We start from the raw sequence: 22,264 nt of genomic DNA, 5'->3' as shown, positions 1-22,264 counted from the left end.
GGGAAATGGGAGGCGGTGGCGGGGAGGAGGCAGAAGTCGAAAGAAAGAAAGAAAGAAAGAAAGAAAGAAAGAAAGAAAGAAAGAAAGAAAGAAAGGAAGGAAGGAAGGAAGGAAGGAAGGAAGGAAGGAAGGAAGGAAGGAAGGAAGGAAGGAAGGAAGGAAGGAAGGAAGGAAGATATTTGGCTCACATGAAAAGCCAGCTCAGTGCAAGCACCACTTTGCTTTAGAGGGGGCTGATTCTTAGGATTAACAAAGAAGTCAAGGTAGTAAAAAGTAGCATGGTAAAATCTACTTCTTGGCAGGAACACAAAGTGTAGCAATGACTTATGGGTGGTATCAGTAGTAATAGGTCATTTTCCCATCAGATAAGTCCTACAGCTTGGTATAGGGCTCTGTAATTAAAATTTAGCTCCATGCTGTTTCTCCAGCCTTTCTGAAGATATTATGAACCACCCAGGAACTTTTTGTTGTTGTTGTTGTTTTGTTTTGTTTTGTTTTGGTTTGGTTTGGTTTTGGTTTTGGTTTTCAAGACAGGGTTTCTCTGTAGCTTTGGCGCCTGTCCTGGAACTAGCTCTTGTAGACCAGGATGGCCTCAAACTCACAAAGACCCAGGATCTTTTAAATAAATTTTCCTTTTATTTAACTGGCCAGACAGGAGTTTGCTTTATAAAAGTAAGCCCTCCCCAATGCAAACACCACCATCAGGCAATGACAGAATTAAATCAAATATCTTCAACTTTTCAATTCTCAGGCCAGCATTCTTTCTACCCTATCACACTTACATTTTATGCTTTCAGGAAGGTTTGAAATATTATTTTCAAAAAATGCATCCCCATAATCTATTCAGCACTGGAGCATGGGAGGGGGGAGGAGGCAGAAAGATCATAAAGTCAAAGCTACCCTGAGCTGCACAGAAAGACCATATCTCAAATGGAGAAAAAAAAGTGATGGCTCATGGGATATGAGAGCTTGCTATGAATGCATAAGGATCTGAGTTCAAATTTCCATACCTATGAAAATAGCCAGACATAGTTGCTCCCATGCCTGTAACTCCAGTTCTGGAGGATAGAAACCAGAGGATTCTTGAGACTTACAGTCTTCCAGCCTAGCTCCAGGTTTAGTAAAAGACTATAAATAAATAATAAACAAACAAATAAATAAATAAGAAGTGTTAGAGGAGGCCATCCAATGTTCTCTTCTGGCCTTTGCACCCACAGTGGCATATACACATGCACATGTACTCAAGTACCACACACACAGCATTTAAATACAACACACATATACACGTACCCTAAAGCATGAAATAACCTAAAACTAATGCGATCAAACTAATCTAAGTAAAAATAGAGCAAAAGCTAATAAAGGGACACATAACTGTCTTAGAAAACCAGGTTTAAATCATTGCTATATTTAAAACCCTACATTTACAATCTATTTCCTTAAAGTAAAAGACACTAAGAGAGTAGACCGTAATAATATATTACAACCTTACATCCACAAATGATTATGTTCAGTATTTTCTACCTTTTGAACTAAAAAGTTTTTAAGATTTCCATTTCAACCTCACTTAAGAATGTTTTGAATGAGTTGGGTGGTGGTAGCACACACCTTTAAACCCAGCACTTGGGAGGCAGAGGTAGGCAGAGCTCTGTAAGTTTGGTGCCAGCCTGGTCTACAGAGCGAGTTCCAGAACAGCCAGAACTATTTCACAGAGAATCCCTGTCTCAAAAAAAAAAAAAAAAAAAAAAGAAAGAAAGACTGTTTTAAATGAGGCTACCATGAGTAAAAGGACAGTTTATTGAAATACTGAAAACATTATACAATTTATAGATTACTGCCTTTACCAGAACAACAGGTCGCAATTATGAGAATGAAATAAGAATGAAGGTTTTCACTGTGTTAAATATTCACCATGAAATAGTTGGTGGGCTACAATAAGAACTTTACAAACAGTAACAAATCTATTAGTAATCACAAGAGTTCTATGCAGTGGGTATTGCTATACATATTTTATAGATAAAAAATATTTAGTAATGTACCCAAGGCCACCAGGCTTGTAAATGAAAGAGATTAACTTTGGGTATGGGTCTGCCAAGTCCAAAGTCAGCAGTCTAGTCTATTTATAGCACACTACCTCCCTCAGGATATGAGTGAGAGCATTATTCAGTTTTATAAGTGAGAACATTTACTCAAGGCTCTAAATCTTAAAAGATTTTGATTATACAATGTTCACAAAAGAACCACTGGCCTTTCAGTCAATAATGGGAGCGTAAGAAAAAGCTGTGGAATAATTTCCTGCATTTATAGAGGCCTCATATACCCGGTTCTAAAGGGATCTTGGGAAGACAAAGGAGGAACTGGCATGGACTCTGCACTTGGACACCTGTCATCTAAGTAGTGAGAAAACAGTAGCATGCACAGTATCAAAAGTCTATACAGCTACAAAGTATCAGGAGTCATTTCTGATGGCTAGTTAGCACAGTGCTCAGAGAGGTAGCCAGGAGAGATGAGCTGCACGTTCCCTGGTAGAGAGCTCTTACTGCTGCTGCCACCTGTGCTTAGGAGTGTTGAGACCACTCTGGAAAGGTTCTCCCTGCCTGTGTTCCCAAGTACATGAAATCCTATGCCTGTTAAGCCTAGACCTGACCCTGCATCCTGCTGATATCTGCCCTCCCTCTGAGAATGGCCCTCTGCACTATCTTGGATAACAATCAGTAGCTGTTACAGGTGAATCTCTCAGAGAATAAAGAGCCACAGAGAAACAGGTCCAGTATAGAGGCATAATTGATGATTTCCATAGGGCAAAAGGGAAATGTCCACCACTTAAAGAAAAACTGAGAATCATGGGGCTCGAGAGATGGTTCAGCAGTTAAGAGTGCTGAGAGCTCTTGCAAAGGATCCAGGTTCAATTCCCAAAATCTACATGGCAGCTAACAAACACCTGTAACTATGGTTCCAGGGGACTGAATACCTTTTCTGACTTCCTAGGCCACCAAACATACATATAGTGCATATACTTACATGCAGGCAAAATATTCATACATATAAAATAAACTAAACCTATTTCTTTTTTTTTTTTAAAAAAAGAGAACTATTACCTATGACTTCCTGACCTGTCCCTTGGGCAATACAACAGGTATGGGCCCTAAGGTCTCAGGTACATAGTAGAGTCGGTAGGCCTCTATTTCAGAGTACTGGAGTCATATAAATGAAGCCTAGAAGTTTCTATTATCTTTTATTGTTTCCATGCATGAACCAGAAAAGGGAACATTTAACAAGTTCATTGTAAACCTACAATGTAAGAGTTTCAGGATGTCAGAGTATATAATGAACCTTAGAACCAAAGTATGGATGTAAGAGGAGATGCAAGGAAGTTGCTTTTCTGGTGAGGGATAGGCCTAAGTTTCCCTGCCATCATTAAGCCAGAGACATATGGCCCTTCCATGATGTCAATTATTTATCTATCTTCAGGAAGCTTTAGACTTAACATTGATAGAGAAATAGAATCATTCATTAAATTATTCAGTAAACATCTATTGTACTTGGCAGGCCCATGGAAGAAGAAAATGAAATAAGGAACAGCAGGGATCTCCCAGTACAAAGGAAATTGAAAACAGTTCAGTACATCTATTAGCCCACATTAAGTACTCAATAAATGGTGGCTTCTAAAAAATTTTATGCTAACAAGCTGAAAATAAAGTGGTAGGCAAGGAACAGACTGTGACCAAACTCACATGATACACTGAGTGGCTAGGATTTGTCCCAGAGATAACAGGGAGTTAAGCAAGCTTTAAAGAGAGGAATGGCCTAATCACATCTGAAGAGGGTCACTTGGGAAAACTTTGCAGAATGGAACTCTTAAAAGGAAGATCACTTTCTCAGTTCTCCAAACATCAGGACAATGATGGGATTTTAGATAGAAAGTAAGGAACCTTTCTAGAGGGTAAGAAATGCAATTCCAAAGATGAGGGGGAAACACAGGGATTAGATGGAGAAAAGACACCAGGAAGATCCCTCACCTGGCCCTACAACACATAACGTGGGCTTTACTAGAATTTGGTCCTCAGGTGCAATGTAATGGAGAAAAATAAAGTCACAGGGTTGCAGAGATGCCTGAGTGGTCAAGAGTACTTATTGCTCTTATAGAAGACCTGGGTCCAAGGGAGCTGGCGAAATGGCTCAGAGGTTAAGAGCACTGATTGTTCTTCCAAAGGTCCTGAGTTCAATTCCCAGCAACCACATGGTGGCTCACAATCACCTGTCATGAAATCTGGTGCCCTCTTCTGGCCTGCAGGCATACATGCAGACAGAACACTGTAAACAAAATAAATGAATCTAAAAAAAATTTTTAAAAAAATTTAAAAAAAAAAAGAAGACCTGGGTTCAGTTCCTAGCACCAACAAGTCAGCTTACAACTGCCTGTAAGTACAGTTATAGGGGACCCTATGCCCTTTCCTGGCTTCCACGGGCTCCTATATGCTACATAGTATAGTATACATAATCTCCTCTCTCTCTCTCTCTCTCTCTCTCTCTCTCTCTCTCTCTCTCTCTCTCTCTCTCACACACACACACACACACACACACACAAAGAAAGAAATAAGCAAATAAATAAATTTATCTTAAAAAAAAGGTTCTCTACAGATGCCTAAGGAACATCCAATAGGAGAAGGTTCAAAGACACTCCTATTTCAAGGTCTGTACAGTTCAAGAGACCAATAAGTTTGAGGAATTAATTAATACCTAGATGTCAACTGGAACATCTCTATGTCAGAAGCAAAGTAGTCATGACTAGAGAAAAGGTAGCCACTTAACATTTATAAATTCCTTACTATTTGCTCAACACTATGACAAATGCCATGGCTAAAGTAGAAGGCAAGAAACCAAAGGTTCCTACTCTCCATGAGGTTAGATAAAAGAGAAATAATCCAGAATGTATACAAATACATACACATATAAAAATACTAGCTAGTAAAAGCATGGAGTAAAACATTAAAATGTTTGATATGAAATGACTGGCTATGGAGTTCCTTTGTCATTACCCAGACTAGGATATGGAAAGCAAAAGAGCATACTGATGAAGATGGGTAGGGACCTACACTTGCAAACGAAGTACTGATGGAAGAGGTCCACGCCCAGGAACTCAGTGTGGAACCTAAAGATGTAACCTGGACCAGATCATACTGACTCCCAGTATATGCCCTAATTTGGAAACTGTTGTGGTTTAGATGCAATATTCTCCATGTTGGAAGTTTGATTCCTTTCCAAGTGCAATAATGTGAGAGGTAGTAAGAATCTTTAAAAGATGAGGCCTAATAGGAGGTGGTTAGGTCATTGAAGGCACTGCCTGAGGAAGAGAGGGATATGGTTTTCATGGCTTTCTCATGAGCTCTTTTAAGGAGCTAACTAAATCTCCTTTCTTCATATATTACTCAGCATCAGGTATTATATTGTTGCAATGGAAAACTGACTAATATAAGGATCATGCAGCCACCTCCAAACTAGACCATCCAGAAATAATCCTAGTGGCTCATGTCATTCAGTGACTGTGTCTAAATGGAGCTTAGCACTGGAAGCCCAGGGATACTGTAGTGTACAAGATTATCAAGGTTCTTACATTTTCTATTAGAATAAAAAAACACCCAAGTACACACACACACACACACACACACACATCATCACTCCTCCAAGTAAACAATTCTCTAAGTAAAATAATTACAAACTGTGTTATATGCTGTGAAGAAATATAAGCAAAGGGCTAAGAATAACAGTGGGTATTTACTTAGGGTTGTCGGACAGAAACAAATACTCTGGTAATAAAAAGTCCTAGAATTTTCCCTGGAAAGGAAAGTGGTAAGGTCCTTCCAGGCAGAGAGAACTTTGTGTATAGAACTTGATATGTTTGAAAAATTAAAAGGTAACTAGTGAGGCCAACAGAAAAAGAAGTGATGGCATGGAATATAAAAATAATAGCTTTTGCCAGTCTGATTTATAGACAATATTTTTAATGAATGGATTTGTTTTGGTTTTTTGAGATAGAATTTCTTTGTGTTGCAGTGGCTGTTCTGGAACTCACTCTGTAGACCAGGCTGGCCTTGAACTCATAGAGATCCAACTCCTTCTGCCTCACAAGTGCTAGGATTAAGGGTGTGTGCAACCACTACCTGGCTAATGAGTGGATTTGGTAGTGTTTTGTTTTTTGTTTTTTGTTTTTTTTTTACCATATTTCACCCTTTCTGCATTGTGTATTTATGAAGAAGCCGGCACGATGGCCACTAACCACACTATGCACTCTAGCTAAAACTCCAGGTCGGTTATGAGGAACTCTGACTTATACTTCAGGCCTAGAACTAATCACTAACCCTTCTTGGACAAACAAAAAGGAAACCCTCTTGTGGGGCCCATAGAAATGGGTCTGCTCCATGTTGACTGAAGGTCAGAGAGCTTAAGCCTACTCCTGCTCTTTCAAAGTCATTGACAGAAGTCTGACTTAAGGAGTGGCTACAAACAACATCCCTTGACTTAGTGTGTGGTTACTTGGTGTTTGGGTATTAAGATGGCCCATGGAAGTGGATCTGTTCCACCTTGGTCATCAAACATAAGAAGATTCAAACCTATTCTTGCTCCTATAAGGATAAGACAGGAGATTTGACCCAGGGAGTGGCTGCCGACAGGAAACTTGGCCTAAGGTGTAGTCACTGCATGTCCTGTCTAAAACATCAGAATGCTTAACTCAGGAAATAGTGGCTTGATGTCTCAAGTATTGAAGCAGGTGATTGTTCTGTTTGTACTTTGTGTCATGTTAAAACACTCTTTTTCCTTCTTCCCCAATTTTTGGATTGAAGTGTATAAGCATATGGAAAATAAACACAGGCATATTCAGTCTTCACTGGATAGCCCTACCAGTTCTAACAAATAAAATAAAAGTCCCGTTGCTCAAGTTCTGTTGGCTGCAGTCAAACAAGCTACTGAAAAGTTTTTCAGGCCTGTGATAACCTGAGGCTGGAGTTCATGCTATGGAATGTCTAGGATGTAGAGGCTGGTGGTTTTTTGGTGGTGGTGGTTGTTTTTTGTAAGCCCACAGTACCTGGTAGCTGTTATTCTAATTATACAGTTGCTGTTCCTTTATCACATCTACAATTAGGATGAGGCCTCTATTTGCAGACCAATTTCTCTTCCTAGGAAATCCTTCCTGGCCAAAGTACTTCCCAAAAGGCCCTGTGAACTTGCTAAAATATTTCCAATAGTCTTTTGAGAGTACTAGGAGGACCAATGCTTTTATAAAAGGACACAAAATAGTAAAAAAAAAAAAAAAAAAAAAAAAAAGCACTCCCTCGTTTCTGAAGGAAATTTCTTGTTTTCTCCTCCAGTGTTTCCCATTAGTTCATGGTCTGAGTAATTGTCTTCGCTGTTTGCTTTGTCTCCATTTCTATTCCAGAGCACCAGGACCATATGTATATGATGATGCAGAATAATAAAGAACTGTAAATTCTTATTGATCCCAGAAAGTTGGCAATTCTAAACAATAAAAATATGCCTTCTGCAAGCTCCTCTCAAGAGAACACTTTGAAGACACAAAAGAGCTTTGTTATAACAACAAATAAACTCCTAGAAAACATAAGGCCTCATTATAGGCTCCAGACTACCAGGTAGTGATGCCAACAAGCAACTGTAAACACAAATTTGGAAAGTCCACATTGCCATTCTTACCTGAGTTCCTATCTTCATTTCCCAGGCTACATCTTGACTGTATTAAGCCCAATATATAGCTTTTAACTACTTATTCTTTTCAAAAGCTAGAAATCTCGAGCTAAAGAGAAAATCCTCTTTGTCCTCCATCCATGATTTAATTTACATTCTCCTAAACACTCCATTCACTTTGTTTTCTAGCAAAGAGTCCTCACAATTGTACTAGACCCTGAACTTGAATTTCCCTGTGTTTCTGTTCTTTGGGAATTTGCCTAGGTCAGCTACTGGGAAATTTCAGAATTCAACTTTACCTTTGAGAAAATATTGTTCATGATTTCATATGATACTTCTCAGTACTCATATATAGCACGACAGGAAAATTGAGGGGAATTGAGACAAAGTCTCTGATGCCTGTCTTTTGTCTTTTGGAATTCAGATGCAATTGAAGATACAGACATTCAAATAAAATATGGCCTTTTCTCTGATCATCAGTAACTGGCTATTGTCTCCATTCCTCCCTCTAAATGTCTTGTATATAATTGCATAAAACTTATTAGGACATCACAGTCAAACCTTAAATACAAAGTAATACAAAGACAAATAAATACCAATCTTTAATAAAAACCCATGTAGCCAACTGATTGGGAAACACTAGGAATGAAAGGGTTCTTTCTATTCTTTGGGAAAAACAGATCCATGCTAGAAGAATACAGCTTACCTGAATGTATTAAAAGGCAACACCTTTGTGTGGTTATGGTCAGCAGCCGAAAATATCTGCTTGATCTCTCTTGACTTAGATTTTTCTTCTTTCAGCTTTTGTATGACAAGTTCAAAGTTGCTGTATGGATACTTGAAGGAGTAAAAACAAGACATGCGCATGAGACCAGGAGGTCATTATATCATCATCATCACCATCACCGCAACCATAACCATCATTCTCAATGTTAGTTCTTTGAGGATTTTATACACTGTGGTTTGATCACATTTTACCTCTTCCCTGACTCTTCTCAAGTCCTCCTATCTTCCCTACTTACCCAACTGTGTTCTTTTTCTTGTTCTTAACTAATCAAGACCAATTTGTGCTATCCATTTTTTTTTATCTGTGACCTTACACTCAAGTGTGGCTGACTTACCAGAGACTATACTTTTTATTTTAAATTTTTTTTATTAATTTTACATATAACCACAGTTTCCCCTCCCTCCCTTCTTCCCGTTCTCCTGACTGGCTCTCCTTCTCTTAGCAGCTAACAGTTATCAATAGTTCCAGAGCTGGTGGTAGAATTTCATGCACAACTCCACTTTCCATGCTGGAATTTGGTCTGCCTTGGGCTTACACAGGTCTTATGAATGCTATGACAACCACTGTGAGCTCACAGTGAAGTTGCTCTGTTGTTCCCAGAAGACACTGGTTCCCACTTATCCATGGTCTCTGACTGGCTCTTGCAATCTTTCTTCCTCCTTCCACAATGACGCCTGAGCCTGAAGAAGGCTTCTGATATGTATGTTCCATTCACAGCTGAACATTCTGAAGTTTCTTATTCCCTGTACCTTAGGAGGGTATTGGAGACCAACAGGACTACATGGTAAACCCAACGTAAACTGCACGTGTCTTTAACTAGAAACAAATCTGCACAAGAAATAACTAGCCTTGTTATCTTTTGAATGAAAGATTTAGGAAAAGGGTTGCCATTATTCTAGGCCCTAGATCTCAAACAATTGAACTTAAGGGATAGCAGGTAACAAAGTTTACTAAACAATCTTAGCCTTCCTCTAACTCTCACACTTAACCTTGATATTTTAGCTGACCCTGATGGAAAGAAAAAGAGATTTAGAGCTGGCTAAATGTACACCTACTTTCTCTTGATCATTCGAATGGCTGGCCACCAGGCAAAGTACTGATCATAACAAAGCTCGGTGTCAAAGTTCTGCAAAACCACTGTAACCTAAATACATTTGTTGTCTAGGCATTCCACTGTTTCTGTCTCCTACTTTGTGGTTAGCTTTTTTACTTAGAAAGAATGATCCTTATTCAATTACAGAAAGCATAAGTTTGTAAATAATTACAGACAAGAGATCAAAAGTGAGAAGATGAAATTTTAGAAAAAAAAAGTTCTGATACTATTTTAGTATAAAGCTGCCTCTATTCCACCATCAAATGATCCAGGTGGTTTGGCACCTACTGAGCCCTCTCCTTTTTTGCATTTTCTTTCATGTGTTTCCATGATAGCATCTATTTGGTAGCTCCTTTGAAAAGACTACTGAGGCTGGTAATAAGGAGTGTATTAATCTTTATCTTCTTACAATACCTTTGTTAAGAGCATTTTTTTTTCGAGACAGGGTTTCTCTGTGGTTTTGGAGCCTGTCCTGGACTAGCTCTTGTAGACCAGGCTGGCCTCGAACTCACAGAGATCCACCTGCCTCTGCCTCCCGAGTGCTGGGATTAAAGGCGTGCGCCACCATGGCATGGCCTGTTAAGAGCATTTTTAAAGCAATGCAATTTTCACTTGAGATGCTGATACTAAGTAATGTCTTATACTGCTTTCTCATACTGAAAGACAAATAAACCCTCATATCTTAAAACTATATATTATGTTTTGGCTGGATGTATAACTGAATGTAATAGTCCTCATTTAGCATGCTCAAGGCCTGGGTTCAATTCCTATCACTGCAAATAGAATAAAGCAAAAGGCACATGCATGGTTTAATATACACAGATAATCCTCAATTTACAGTGATTTGTGTGTTAATACACCCACTGTAAGTTGAAAATGTACCAATTACAACTAACTTACAGATCATGTCAAGCTTAGCAATACAGCACACTGGAGAGTATTTCACTTCATGATTACAGTGTTTTTAAGGTCTGCAGCTCACTGCTGATGCCCAATGGCATGTAAGAAGACTGGATTATATAGTACGTACTAGCCAGGGCTGGAAGGGGAACAAAACCCAGAATTTTAAAGTTTCTATTAGAAAGCACATCACTTTTGCATGACAGTGAAGTCAAAACTCCTATGTCAAGTAATTCTAAGTTAAGAAGTATATGTTTTATGTTAAGGTAGAGGTTCTGTTCAAAACCAGAATTTTGGTTTATAACAGCAACAATGACTAAGCTTGCCATGGGTCCTATATGGCTAAGTCCCTCACACAAATTATCACATTTAACCTCTGTAGCAACTTTATCAAACAAGCACTGTTGTTACTCTTATTTCAAAGACAAGGAGACCGAAGCTTAGATATCATACATAACTAAAGTCTGTTTATACACTGTAAAGATTTGTCACTCATATTGGTTTCATAAGATGATGATTGGCCAGTAACAAAGCAGGAAGTATAGGCATGGTGACCAGACTAGGAAAATTCTAGGAAGAGGAAAGGCAGAGACACATTTACCAGCCAGATGCAGAGAGGGCAAGATGAGAATGCCTTACTGAGTAAAGGTATGAAACCACATGGCTAAACATAGATTAGAATTATGGGTTAACTTAAAATATGAGTTTGTTAGTTGTTAAGTCTGAGCTATAGGCCAAATAGTTTATAATTAATACAAGACTCTGTGTGTTTATTTGGGACTGAATGACTGCAGGACCAAGTGGGACAGAAACTTTCATCTACAAAACCCTGTCACGTATTAGTGTGGGGACCATATTTGTACCCAGGCTTAGTGGTCTCTGGAAATCTAACTGCTTAATCACCATGTTTCTCACATGAGTTTAGAGTTGTCTTCTAGTATCGGTCTATAGTTTTAGAATAACCTGCATTTCTAAAACTATAAACAGAGAGGTGGTGTAGTGACTGTGGAAGATGCTGCACTCAGTAGAGGTACTGAGAAGAGCACTGTGAACTACCAGCTTTCAACCGTCACTTCTGCATAACTCTGCATTTACCTGATAAGCACACTGTTCTAGGGTCCCCATCATCCTGGTTAAGACTTTCTCTAAACTGTACTAGCTAGTTTTTTAAAGATTTATTTATTTATTTATTTATTTATTTATTTATTTATTTATTTAGTATACATATAGTTTTCTGCTTGCATGTATGCCTGCATGCCAGTAGAGAGCACCAGATCTCATTACAGATGCTTGTGGGTACTGGGAATTGAACCCAGATTTTCTGCAAGAGCAGCCAATGTTCTTAACCTCTGAGCCACTGACATTCTTCCTACCCACCCTTGCTTCTTTGCCTTCTCATTTCACAAGGATGAGACCTGACCTGCACAGCACTCTGAAGGTAGCTCCCATTCCCTGCGTCTTCTTGAGCCTCTCCTTTCATCCCATAGAGGTCTTTCCTCTAATATTCCTAGTGTGGGTCTAACTCTGTCTTGAAACCTAGCAACTCAACCCTGGTCATTTTCTTTATAAATGAGATAAAGTATGCACTGTGTGGGTATAAATAGTGCATAATTATTTAATAAATCTTAAAATAAAATTGTTCAAACTGATTTTTTTCAAAATTACAAGCAATGAATTCTAAGTACAACTAGCTTATATGCTGAACAAGTCTACATTTAAAGACTAAGAGTTATATTCATGGATTTTTACAGAACAATATTGTCAGCACAGCACTTTTAGTAAAAGTAACCATTTGCCACTGCAGTATTTTCAATTAAACAATATAAACAATTAAGAATACTATGGGCCTGAAGGCTGAAGATGGATGCCCCAACGGTACAAAAGAAATTTGGGTGACTGTCCAGGCAGCGAGATGTCTCTGTCATTTCTAGAGTTTTCTTATTTCTTGTTTACTTAGGTAATATTATATCCTTCTGGAGTCTTTGATGGAGTTGAAGAATGGTTAGTTATAGTTATAGTTTTCCTTAGTTATGATAAAGATTATTATAATTTTTACTTGATAACTGTTTTGTTATATGTAATTTTACTATGTTAAAGTTAAAGCCTTTCTTTTTTATTTAAACAGAAAAAGGGGAAATGATGTGGGAGTGATTTCTTATTAATAAAGAAACTGCCTAGGCCCATTTGATAGGCCAACCCTTAGGTAGGTGGAGAAAACAGAACAGGATGCTGGGAGAAAAAAGCTGAGTCAGGAGTCGCCATGATTCTCCCACTCCAGACAGACGCAGGTTAAGATCTTCTCTGGTAAGACACCTTGTGCTGTTACAGGGATATTAGAAATGGGTTAGATCGATATGTAAGAGCTAGCCAATAAGAGGCTTGGAACTAATGGGCCAGGCAGTGTTTAAAAGGAAAAAAAAGAAAGAAATTGTTGCTGGGTGTGGTGGTACATACCTGAAATCTCAACACGCAGCGAAGATAGCAGCATGTAAACAGTGAGGACAAAGCCAACCTAGGTATCTGGCTAGGTATGTCTCAAAAAAAAAGAAATTAATTCAAGAACTAAAATACAACAAGAAGAAGATATTTCTATGAGTTCACTGAAGCAAATTTCTTCTTCGATTCTTATTTCAGCTTCAGGTGTCACTGTTAAGCAACTTCAGCAACTACAGCTTCCTTTGGGGTTTCTGTCTGTTCTACCCATAACTTCCTTTGCTATCCTGTGTCAATTAATTTGGATGGTACAGTGTGTGCCATCAGAGTTTCTTCCTTTCCTATAGTTATTGCATTGCCTTCTAACAAACATTGTTGGCATCAGCAAAAACCCAGGAAACTTGATTCAGTATTGGGTCTGCCTCCTGCCAGGGTCTGGAATCTGTGATGCTGGGCAGAGGAGAGCTAAGCTGTAAATAGCAGAGACAAGGGCCGGGCCTCTGTGATGGGACCTGTGGCCAAGTCACACAGATCCATTATTCATGCCCACATGTGTAAATGTGCAAAGTATACCAGTGGGAAGATGCAGAAGAAAATGTCCTAGAGGGAGAGAAACACACACTGAAGAAGGGAGGGAGTCAAGAAATATACAGTGTATTCACCTTGTCTGTGTTATTCTCCATGTACTTTAAGGTGTACTCATCAGCATTAAGCAGATGAAACAGGTAGCCATTCACATTCACTGTGGTTCCAATATAGAGCTCCTCAGCCTTGATGTATTCTGAAAATTCACTTTTAAAGACTTCTTGTCCGGGCTTTTTCACACGGCTTCTTTTCAAGAACATTCCACCAGCATTCCCTAAAGAAACATGAAAAAAAAAAGTTCATGAGTTGCTTCATTCTTACAAAAACCACAACTTGCCTTTAGTTATTTTCTCTTCCAACACAGACTGTACAAATTATCTGTAAAGCCATGTTGCACACTGTGGGAGGGAAGAATAGGGAAGTGGGCAAAGAAACAGCATTATTTTTCTTGTGTAACTCTTAAACACCACTGGAGAGAATGTAAATTAGCACAACTACTATAGAAATCATAAGATAATTCCTGAAGAGATTAAAAATAGAACTTGCACATCATCTAGCTATATAACAAACCTGAGTACAAGGCTCAAAGATACTACAAAGATAGCTATGCACTCAGGTATGTCTCAATGGCCAAGTTAGGGAATCAGCCACAGGTATTAATCAATGGATGGATGGATGAAGAAAATATGTCTCATATACACACTGGAATTTTATTTAGCCATAAAGAATGAAATCATGTCATTTGCAGGAAATTGACATCATCATGTGAAACCAAATAAACCACACTCAAATTTTAATTTAGGAGGAAAGGATATGAAATTAAAGAGAGCAGATATAAGAAAAGATAAGAGAAATGAATATTATCAAAATATATGCATGAATAAAAATGAACCCATTACTTTGTAGACTTCTAAATGACAAGGTTGAGTGCATTAAAGAAAAAAGTAATATGTTATTCAAAACTTTTCTTTCCTCATTCTACCAAATTCCAAAAACATTTAGCAAGGACCTTTTGTGTATATTCCACAGCAAGCTGGAACAGTGGGACATCAGCAAGTTCCTCTTCTCTAAGGCATGAGTGAAACACCTACTTTCTTTATTTCCACAGAACTGCTTCACACTTAACCTGGCATTCAGACTAAGGGCAAGATACCCCACATCTAAGACAAAATTTAGATTAAGTGTTAGAAAGCAAGTATGAGGGTTCCCTTTGTGTTTCCTCTTTCACACTGTAGTAAAATATCTTTGCTTCTTTTAGTAGTCTTTTTATGCTGCTTACTTTCCAGAATTCTCATCATTTTTCTGTTCTCTTCTGGGCATAGCTACCTGATGCTTGTTTATTTTCTTTGACTTCTTGGAAATCAAAAGGCAGAGCTGAACAGGAGATTCTAGCATCTTCTGACGTGGAACTGACTTATGACGATAACTGAGACCAGATGAGACCAGACAGGAGAAGTGGTGAAAACATACAGGCTTTGGAGCCAAATTTAGTTGCATTCTATACTGGCTTTGCCAGTTGCCTACTGCATACTCTTGAAGTCTTTTTTAAGGTCTCTAAACTGCTAGAGTTGGTACTGGTAAAATAGGAATTTTAAGATGTGTATGTGGGAGGAGTCATAAAAATTTACTCTCAGATCACCTCTTACTGTGGGGAACATTACCATAGAAAGGCCCTAGCTGCTACAGGCTGCTACCAACAAATGAAAGTTCAAAGTAGGAACACTGAGACTGGTCCATTCCTGCATAGACAACTGGCAGTTTTGGATATGTCTATCAGAAATTCCTTATAAGTCCACTAAGATCTAAGATCTACCACTTTCTCCCTTCCCTCTGTCCTTCATAGGAGTTAGAAACTACTATAGCCAGATGTGGTATTAGATATGTATAATTCCAACACTCAGGAGATAATGAGTTTTAGTCCCTGCCTGGGCTATATAGTGAGACTATGGAGAAATGGACAAGGGGAGAGAAGATTAGAGGAGGGGTGAGTGGGAGTAAGTGGGAGAGAGAGGGAGGGGGAGAGAGAGAAAGAAAAAAGAGAGAACCCGCTGCGATCTGATGGTTCTCTGGGCTTCCTCTGGTTCCTTCAGCATTTTATTGTTGTTTTTGTTTGTTTGTTAATTTGTTTTCATTATTTAAATAAATATCTTCTACATTAACCCTGTTTCTGGATTTGCCTCTTTTTAGAGAACCTAACCTGCTTTGAAACTTAAGGATAATAGTAAGTCCTCAGTGATGGTCACTATTTTTTGTAAACTTTCTATTTCACAAGTGCAATTTGCTTGGCCCCATAATTTTATGTGGGCTTCCCCTATGTATGCTATGAATATGTTTTATTACCATTGGTTATTAAAGAAGCTGTTTCAGCTAATGGCTTAGTAGAGTACAGCTAGGCAGGAAATCTGAATAGAGACATAGAGAGAAGGAAGGCATAATCAGGAAGATGCCATGTAATTGCCAAGGAGACAGATACCCTGGAACATTTACCTGCAGGCCACTCATGATAATAGACAGATTAATAAAAATGGGTTAATTTAAGATGTAAAAGTTAGCTAGAAATATGCCTAAGCTATTGGCCAAACAATGTTGTAATTAATATAGTTTCTGTGTTATCATTCAGGTCTGGGTGAGTGGGAAACAAACAAGCAGTCTCCATTCAAAAAATGGTGCCTAATGTGTGGCAACTACATCCACATAAAACCTGAGAGAGTTTGGGTAGAAATTCTAGACACAAAAGAATGAGTTTAGTGCAGCTTCTTGATAGCTGCATTTTTTTCCAGGTAAATTCTGTTCACTGGTGGCAAGCAGGGGTTCTGAGTTTCCTTTAAGAGAGGTGTTCCTGACTTAACATTGGCAACTAAGACTGCATGCCTTCTTTATGGGAGGGCTTCCTGGTTCATGCTGGCATGGAAGGCTCTGTCTCTGTTGGGAGACACTGCTATGGAGCATTTGAATGGGCTTTGTGAGCAGCGTGCTAAAGGTTGATTGATTGTGAAGTGGATCTGCTGGAACTAGGGTAGAAAGTATGGCTTGTAGAGCTGGTGGCAAATATACCTCTGCCATGTTGGACTGGGCAGAGTCAAAAGGCAAAGCAGCCTTAGTCCTAGCTATGCCCACTTAGCATTTAAAAATAAAAGGTGCTCCTGGTCAGAAAGTGATTACAGATACACAATAAAGACAGATTCAGATGAAAAAAAAAAAACTCTGAATGGGTCACAATGTGTTTTAAAAATGTACATAGGTTTGGGACAGAGAAGAAAAAGAGTATAGACAGTTATAAAAAGAAATAAATAGTTTTAAAAATAAAACAAAGTATTTAAAGAGACAGAGTAAGTCGTAGATTAAAGGAGTAAAGATAATAAAAATAAATATTAAAAAGTAATAGAGTTAAAAAAAAGAAAAATAAGCCACATAAAGATGGAAAATACACAGAGAGTCTGGATTATGTAAATTATTGTGTTTTCTTTGAAATTTTTGACTGCATATAAGCTAAGTACAGAGAGACATTTCATTGTACAGGCTACTAAGCTAAACCAACATATATGTTTTAAAGGTTTTTTGACTTCAATATTTGGGTCTAAGGATATGTTGCTTTGAAAATGAAGTTTTGCTTTTGTTTCCTCAGAGGATAGAAAGCTGTGGATTCCTTAGTGGCTAATATTGTTTGATCAAATAAGACCTCCTGAAGCAATGGCCCAGATGGTGCAACATCCATGACAGCTTCAGGACTGCTGGCTGAGATGAACCTACCACACAGGATATCCCATAAAAGACCTTATTAACAGCACCCCCAATCAGAGAACAATGCTCAAATTCCCTAAATGATTGTTTATGAATATTTGTTTATATTTATAGGGGATATGCTATAGAGATAAATACTTTTATTGGTATGTATCTTGATTTATTGATACATATTTAAGGCCAATTTTGTTATATGTATATTTTTGCTCTGATTAAGGTATTGTGCTTGTGTGGCTCATTTAAAAATGTAATGTATAATTAAGAAATACAGGTTAATAGATAATCATCTATAATAGTCAAGCATGTGGTCATGTTAGTTAGGTTTTCTAGATGTACAGAGATGTATTTCAGTTAGGTACTCTTCAAACCTTTTAAAGACTAACAGAATATGGCATGTAAAATGTTTTAAAAACTTAGGATTTTTCATAAAAATAAGATTGACTCATCTGCTCCTGACAGCATCAAACTACTTCAAGAGGAAGATGGGCATCATCAAAGAGGCTCCTTAAGGAGTTTGTTAGTCATTTGGGAAAGAAATTGCTATTTCTTGGACTGCTTGATGGCATGCTGTATAAACTGGACATGTAGGATCCACAGAAAAATTACTTCCCTAAAGGTGAGACAGTCCTTTAGGGTTTCTGCTTCATGAAAAAGCTGCCAGACATTTTGTAGGACACAGAAGAAAGCATCTTATGAACTTGTATGGTGCCATTACAAAACAAAACAGATATTCAAATTTCCTGATTCATGGAAAAGTCTGCCAGATATTATGGACCTACAGGCTGAAGAAGGATGTTCCAACATTACAGAAGAACTTCGGGTGACTGTCCAAGCAGCAAGATGTCTCTGTCAATTCTAGAGTTTTGGAAGCTGCTTACAATGCACTTCCTGTTTACCTAGGTAATATATCCTTCTGGAGGTTTTGATAGAGTTGAAAAGAGATAGTTATAACTATTGTTTTCTTTAATTATAATAAAAAATAAAGTGGATATAAATATTATAACTGTAACTCTTGTTTGATACCTGTTTTGTTATATGTCATTTTACTATGTTAACGTTAAAACCTAGACAGAAAGGGGAGATAATGTGGGATTCCCCTGTGTATGCTATAATATGTTTTATTACCATTGGTTATTAAAGAAGCTGTTTCAGCCAAAGGTTTAGTAGAGTAAAGCCAGGTGGGAAATCGAAACAGAGATATATAGAGAAAGTAGGTAGAGTCAGTTGGTGTCATGTATGGTATGCTACAGCCTCGTGATGATACACAGATTAATAGAAAAGGGTTAATCTAAGATGGAAAAGTGAGCTAGAAATATACCTAAACTATTGGCCAAACAGTGTTGTAATTAATACAGTTTCTGTGTTATTATTCAGGTTTGGGCAGCCGGGAAATGAAAGAGTAATCTCCATTTACAATAATTACTTTTCTAAGTATACAGAATTGATATTTGTGACCATTCAGAACATGGCATATGCTCATCCTTATTTAGTTTTATATTTTAAGATGTTCTGTTATTCAAATTACACTGAGGGCCTCACTTAGTTGTACAAATTATCCATTATTCATTATCATACTAAGTGGCTAAAGAAGTTCAAGTATATGACTTGACTGTTACATTTTCAGACTTTTGCATGTCAGTTTTTTTTTTTTAAAAAAAAACTTGTTGGTTTCTTGAAACTGGTCTTGATCAGGATATTCACAACACGTAAATTGGCAAATGGTACAAACCAAATTTTTACTTATTTTTTTCCCAAAGAGTTAGTTGAGCTGGTTATTCTTCTCAAACATATGTCTTCAGCACAGATAAAAGTTGTAAACATGTTGAAACCAAGAACATTTCCAAATTTGTAAGTCAATGACTGTCCTTAGCAATAGCCATGAGATCAACATACTGGATAACATTACACAGGCCTGGGGGCAGGACCTTTGGTAATAGCCAGAACAAACAGAAGTAACACAGAAAAATGGATCCTGGAGATTAAATTTGTATATCTTGTATTCTTTTCTTAATCAGGCAAAGATTTTTTGTAAGTGGGACAATGGAACACTCCCTTAGCTTTCTGGCTAGGAGTGTGATTGGTGGTAGTCAAACCATGATTTTGAAGCCCTGAAGTTCCATAGGAATGCCTCGGAAAAAGAAATGATAGTGGCAAAGGGGATTTCCTTTGGGTAACTGATCCCAGCTGTTCTTTGTTTATCATTTTATATATTTGGATTAATATTTAAGACATTGATGTAAGAAGAAGTTTATTGGTTAGAAAATTATCATCACAGATATTCTAGGCTATCAAATCAGATTATACTCCTTAATTTCGAAAGGGAAAGGTGGTTAATGGTGTGAGGAAAATGATGAGTAACATATGTCTCTTACCGGAATTCCTCTCTATAGGTTCAAATACTGAAACTGTGTCATCACCAAGATAAAACGCAATAACAAACATCCTGTCAAAATCGGCACATTTTTCTGTGACTAGTTTTGCAAAATACCGGAGCGTGTTACTTATGTTTCCATAGCTAAATAGAAGAGAAATGAGAGTTAAAGCATTGTACAAGCAATACTTTAAACATTATATATATTGTAAAATGTGAGTCATGGCTTTAAGAAAGAAATTTATTCTTTTCTAAACAGTCTAAACATCTTCTTTCTAAGGTTCTAAATCTAAACACTGAAGGAATTTTCTCAATAGATTAAAATCTTTCCTGTTCTTCATATTCTGGGAAATATACTGAAAACCATTCCTGGTGGCACATGCCTGAGATCTCAGCATTAGAATGAAGAGATGGGCAGGTCTTTGGAGCAACTGCTCAGCCAACTGAGTCGAATCCTGAGACCAATGAAAGACCCTATCTTAAAAAACAAGCTAGGTGACTCCAGGAAAGTACTAAGGTTGATCTCTGCCTTTTTGCCCTCCATGTGCACAGACATAGACATGAACCCTCACGAACATGTTGTACACAACCAAAAAAAAATCCATAAACACCTTCTCAAAGCAGGTGAATTAATCAGCTGTCCTCTGATCATGTAGTTGGTCAACAATCACAGTAATTCTGTCAGGTAGAGGCATAAACACTTAGCACAATGTCCAGAGTCAATCCAGATGACATACGTTACTGGGCTCCTGAGGCATCTGCCTCAAGTCCAGGATTTTTCTGCCCTATCACTCCCATCTCTCCACGAACATTCTTAACTGCTTTCAAGGAAAACATTAACTTTTCCCCTTCAAAAACATCGTGCCCATGTCTCCATTTTAATACACTTATTATTTGCATTGTATGTAGCCATTACATGCCTGTTTTCATGAGAAAGTCCTGTCTTATTTTAACCATTATCCGCTATGACACTGTTTTATATTATACTGTATTACACTAATTATTTGCAGAAAGTTATACCCATAATGATTAGAAGAAATACTTAGAACTATATGAATGAACAGGGGGGTTAGAGATGGAATCAAATAAAATTTAAAATTTTTCTCAGGTAAGCTATGGTAACACACACCTGTAGACTCAGTACTGGGGAGGCTGAATTTATGAGTCTGATACCAGCCTGGGCTACACAGTGAGACCCTATCTTAAAAATAAAAGAAATAGTTCCCAAAGTTGGTTGCCTGAGCAGTGAACTAAGTAACTCATGGTCTTTCAGTAAAGGCACAGCTGCAGTTATTAGTCAGTGAAAGTCAGCCCTCCAACAAATAGTAAGGCCTTGGGAGGTCTGTGATAATCAAAACCATTACCTTTGAAAGTGTCCGCTAAAATCAATCATGCCCTTCATCACTTCCCTATAACTTGTAGATTCTCCTGTCCTGAAATCCATTCTTTGTGTTCACAGTGATACAAACCACAACAAAGTATTTCTAATTTGCAGAGACATAAAGTGCTCTCCTTCACCCCCTTCTTAAATTGTATAGGAAGGTGAGCTGGGAAAACACAGTGGCAAGATTGCCAATTTGAGGCCTCATATGAGATAGAGCACAGCAGTTTGGAAATCTCATCCCAGGGTAGTCTGGACAAAACCACCAGTGGGCTCACAATTTGGATTTTCCTAAGTGCCTAGTTCCAAGGCTTCAGATGGACTTTATAGACTATTTGGGCCAGCAATACTCTGTGAATTACCTTCTCTGGTACCTAATGCAACTTACAGGTTAATATTCAACAGTCCCCTATTATGAAAGACTCATAAAGTTACAGATGCCTAAAATATCAATAAACAATTTAATTAGGTCTAGTCTAAGTCCAAATGAATGCTATTTTAAATATAACTTCTTAGAACTTAAGTTTATAAGTGCATATATTTACTGGGAATATTTGAATATATCACTCATTTCCCCCTTAATTGTAGTATTCTGGATATCTCATCAATTGTTAATATAAACCTACTCAATAAAATTGAGCCATTCATGAAGTTTGATGTACATAAAAGTCACCCGGAAAACTTATTATATATGCAGAATCCATAATCTAATCACTAGAGATATGGGCTCACAAGTGAGCTTATATTTGCAGAAAACTACAAGATGGTCCCCAAGGAAAATTGTAGGAAAGTATATTCAAATATTTCCTTCATCTAATCAATTTTCAAATGCCTGACTTCTGATCACAATCTTCACCATTTCGGGTGATTAACTACTCATATCTCTTGTATCAACCATGATGTCATATTTAGCAATTTAACACTATACAGTCCTGTACTTGTAGTTGGTTGTCTTAAAATGTGTTTATTACCACTATCCCAAAACAAATTATAAATTCCTAGATCTAGGATGCATGTCTTAATGTTTTTGACATAGAGCCCAATGTTACCTATCTTCACTGCATTGGATTCTCCCCCACCATCCCTTTCCTTCTGTCTTTCTCCTGCTGGGAATGGCATCCAAGGCCTGAAATATGCCAGTAAGTCATATTCTCTGCCCCTTCTCCTTTCATTTAAATCCATTTCTATTGGTAAAGGGTTTTGTTACCCAAACTGTTCTTACAAAAACTAACAATCATCCCCAAAATGCCACATCCCAACCTTAGTCCTTTTTTG

The 22,264-nt window shown here is 37.8% G+C and overlaps 1 protein-coding gene across 3 annotated transcripts in view; it reads right to left on the bottom strand.

The window, feature by feature from the left end:
- Positions 1-22,264, bottom strand: part of Efhc2 (EF-hand domain containing 2) — a 152,886-nt gene that overhangs the window by 59,215 nt on the left and 71,407 nt on the right. For all 3 annotated transcript variants that reach the window (XM_050160829.1, XM_050160830.1, XM_050160831.1), the window contains exons 9-11: positions 19,610-19,752; positions 13,574-13,770; positions 8,405-8,535 (exon numbers count right to left, since the gene is read on the bottom strand). In XM_050160829.1, the coding sequence (XP_050016786.1) occupies positions 8,405-8,535; positions 13,574-13,770; positions 19,610-19,752 (471 nt within the window). The remainder of the gene's footprint in view (positions 1-8,404; positions 8,536-13,573; positions 13,771-19,609; positions 19,753-22,264) is intronic.

This window comes from Alexandromys fortis, unplaced genomic scaffold (genome assembly GCF_014885135.2).
Source record: "Alexandromys fortis isolate MF-2015 unplaced genomic scaffold, M_Fortis_MF-2015_v1.1 scaffold_83, whole genome shotgun sequence".
NCBI lineage: Eukaryota > Metazoa > Chordata > Mammalia > Rodentia > Cricetidae > Alexandromys > Alexandromys fortis.
The sequence above is the reverse complement of the archived record's forward strand: the minus strand, read 5'-3'. Positions and strand labels throughout refer to the sequence as shown.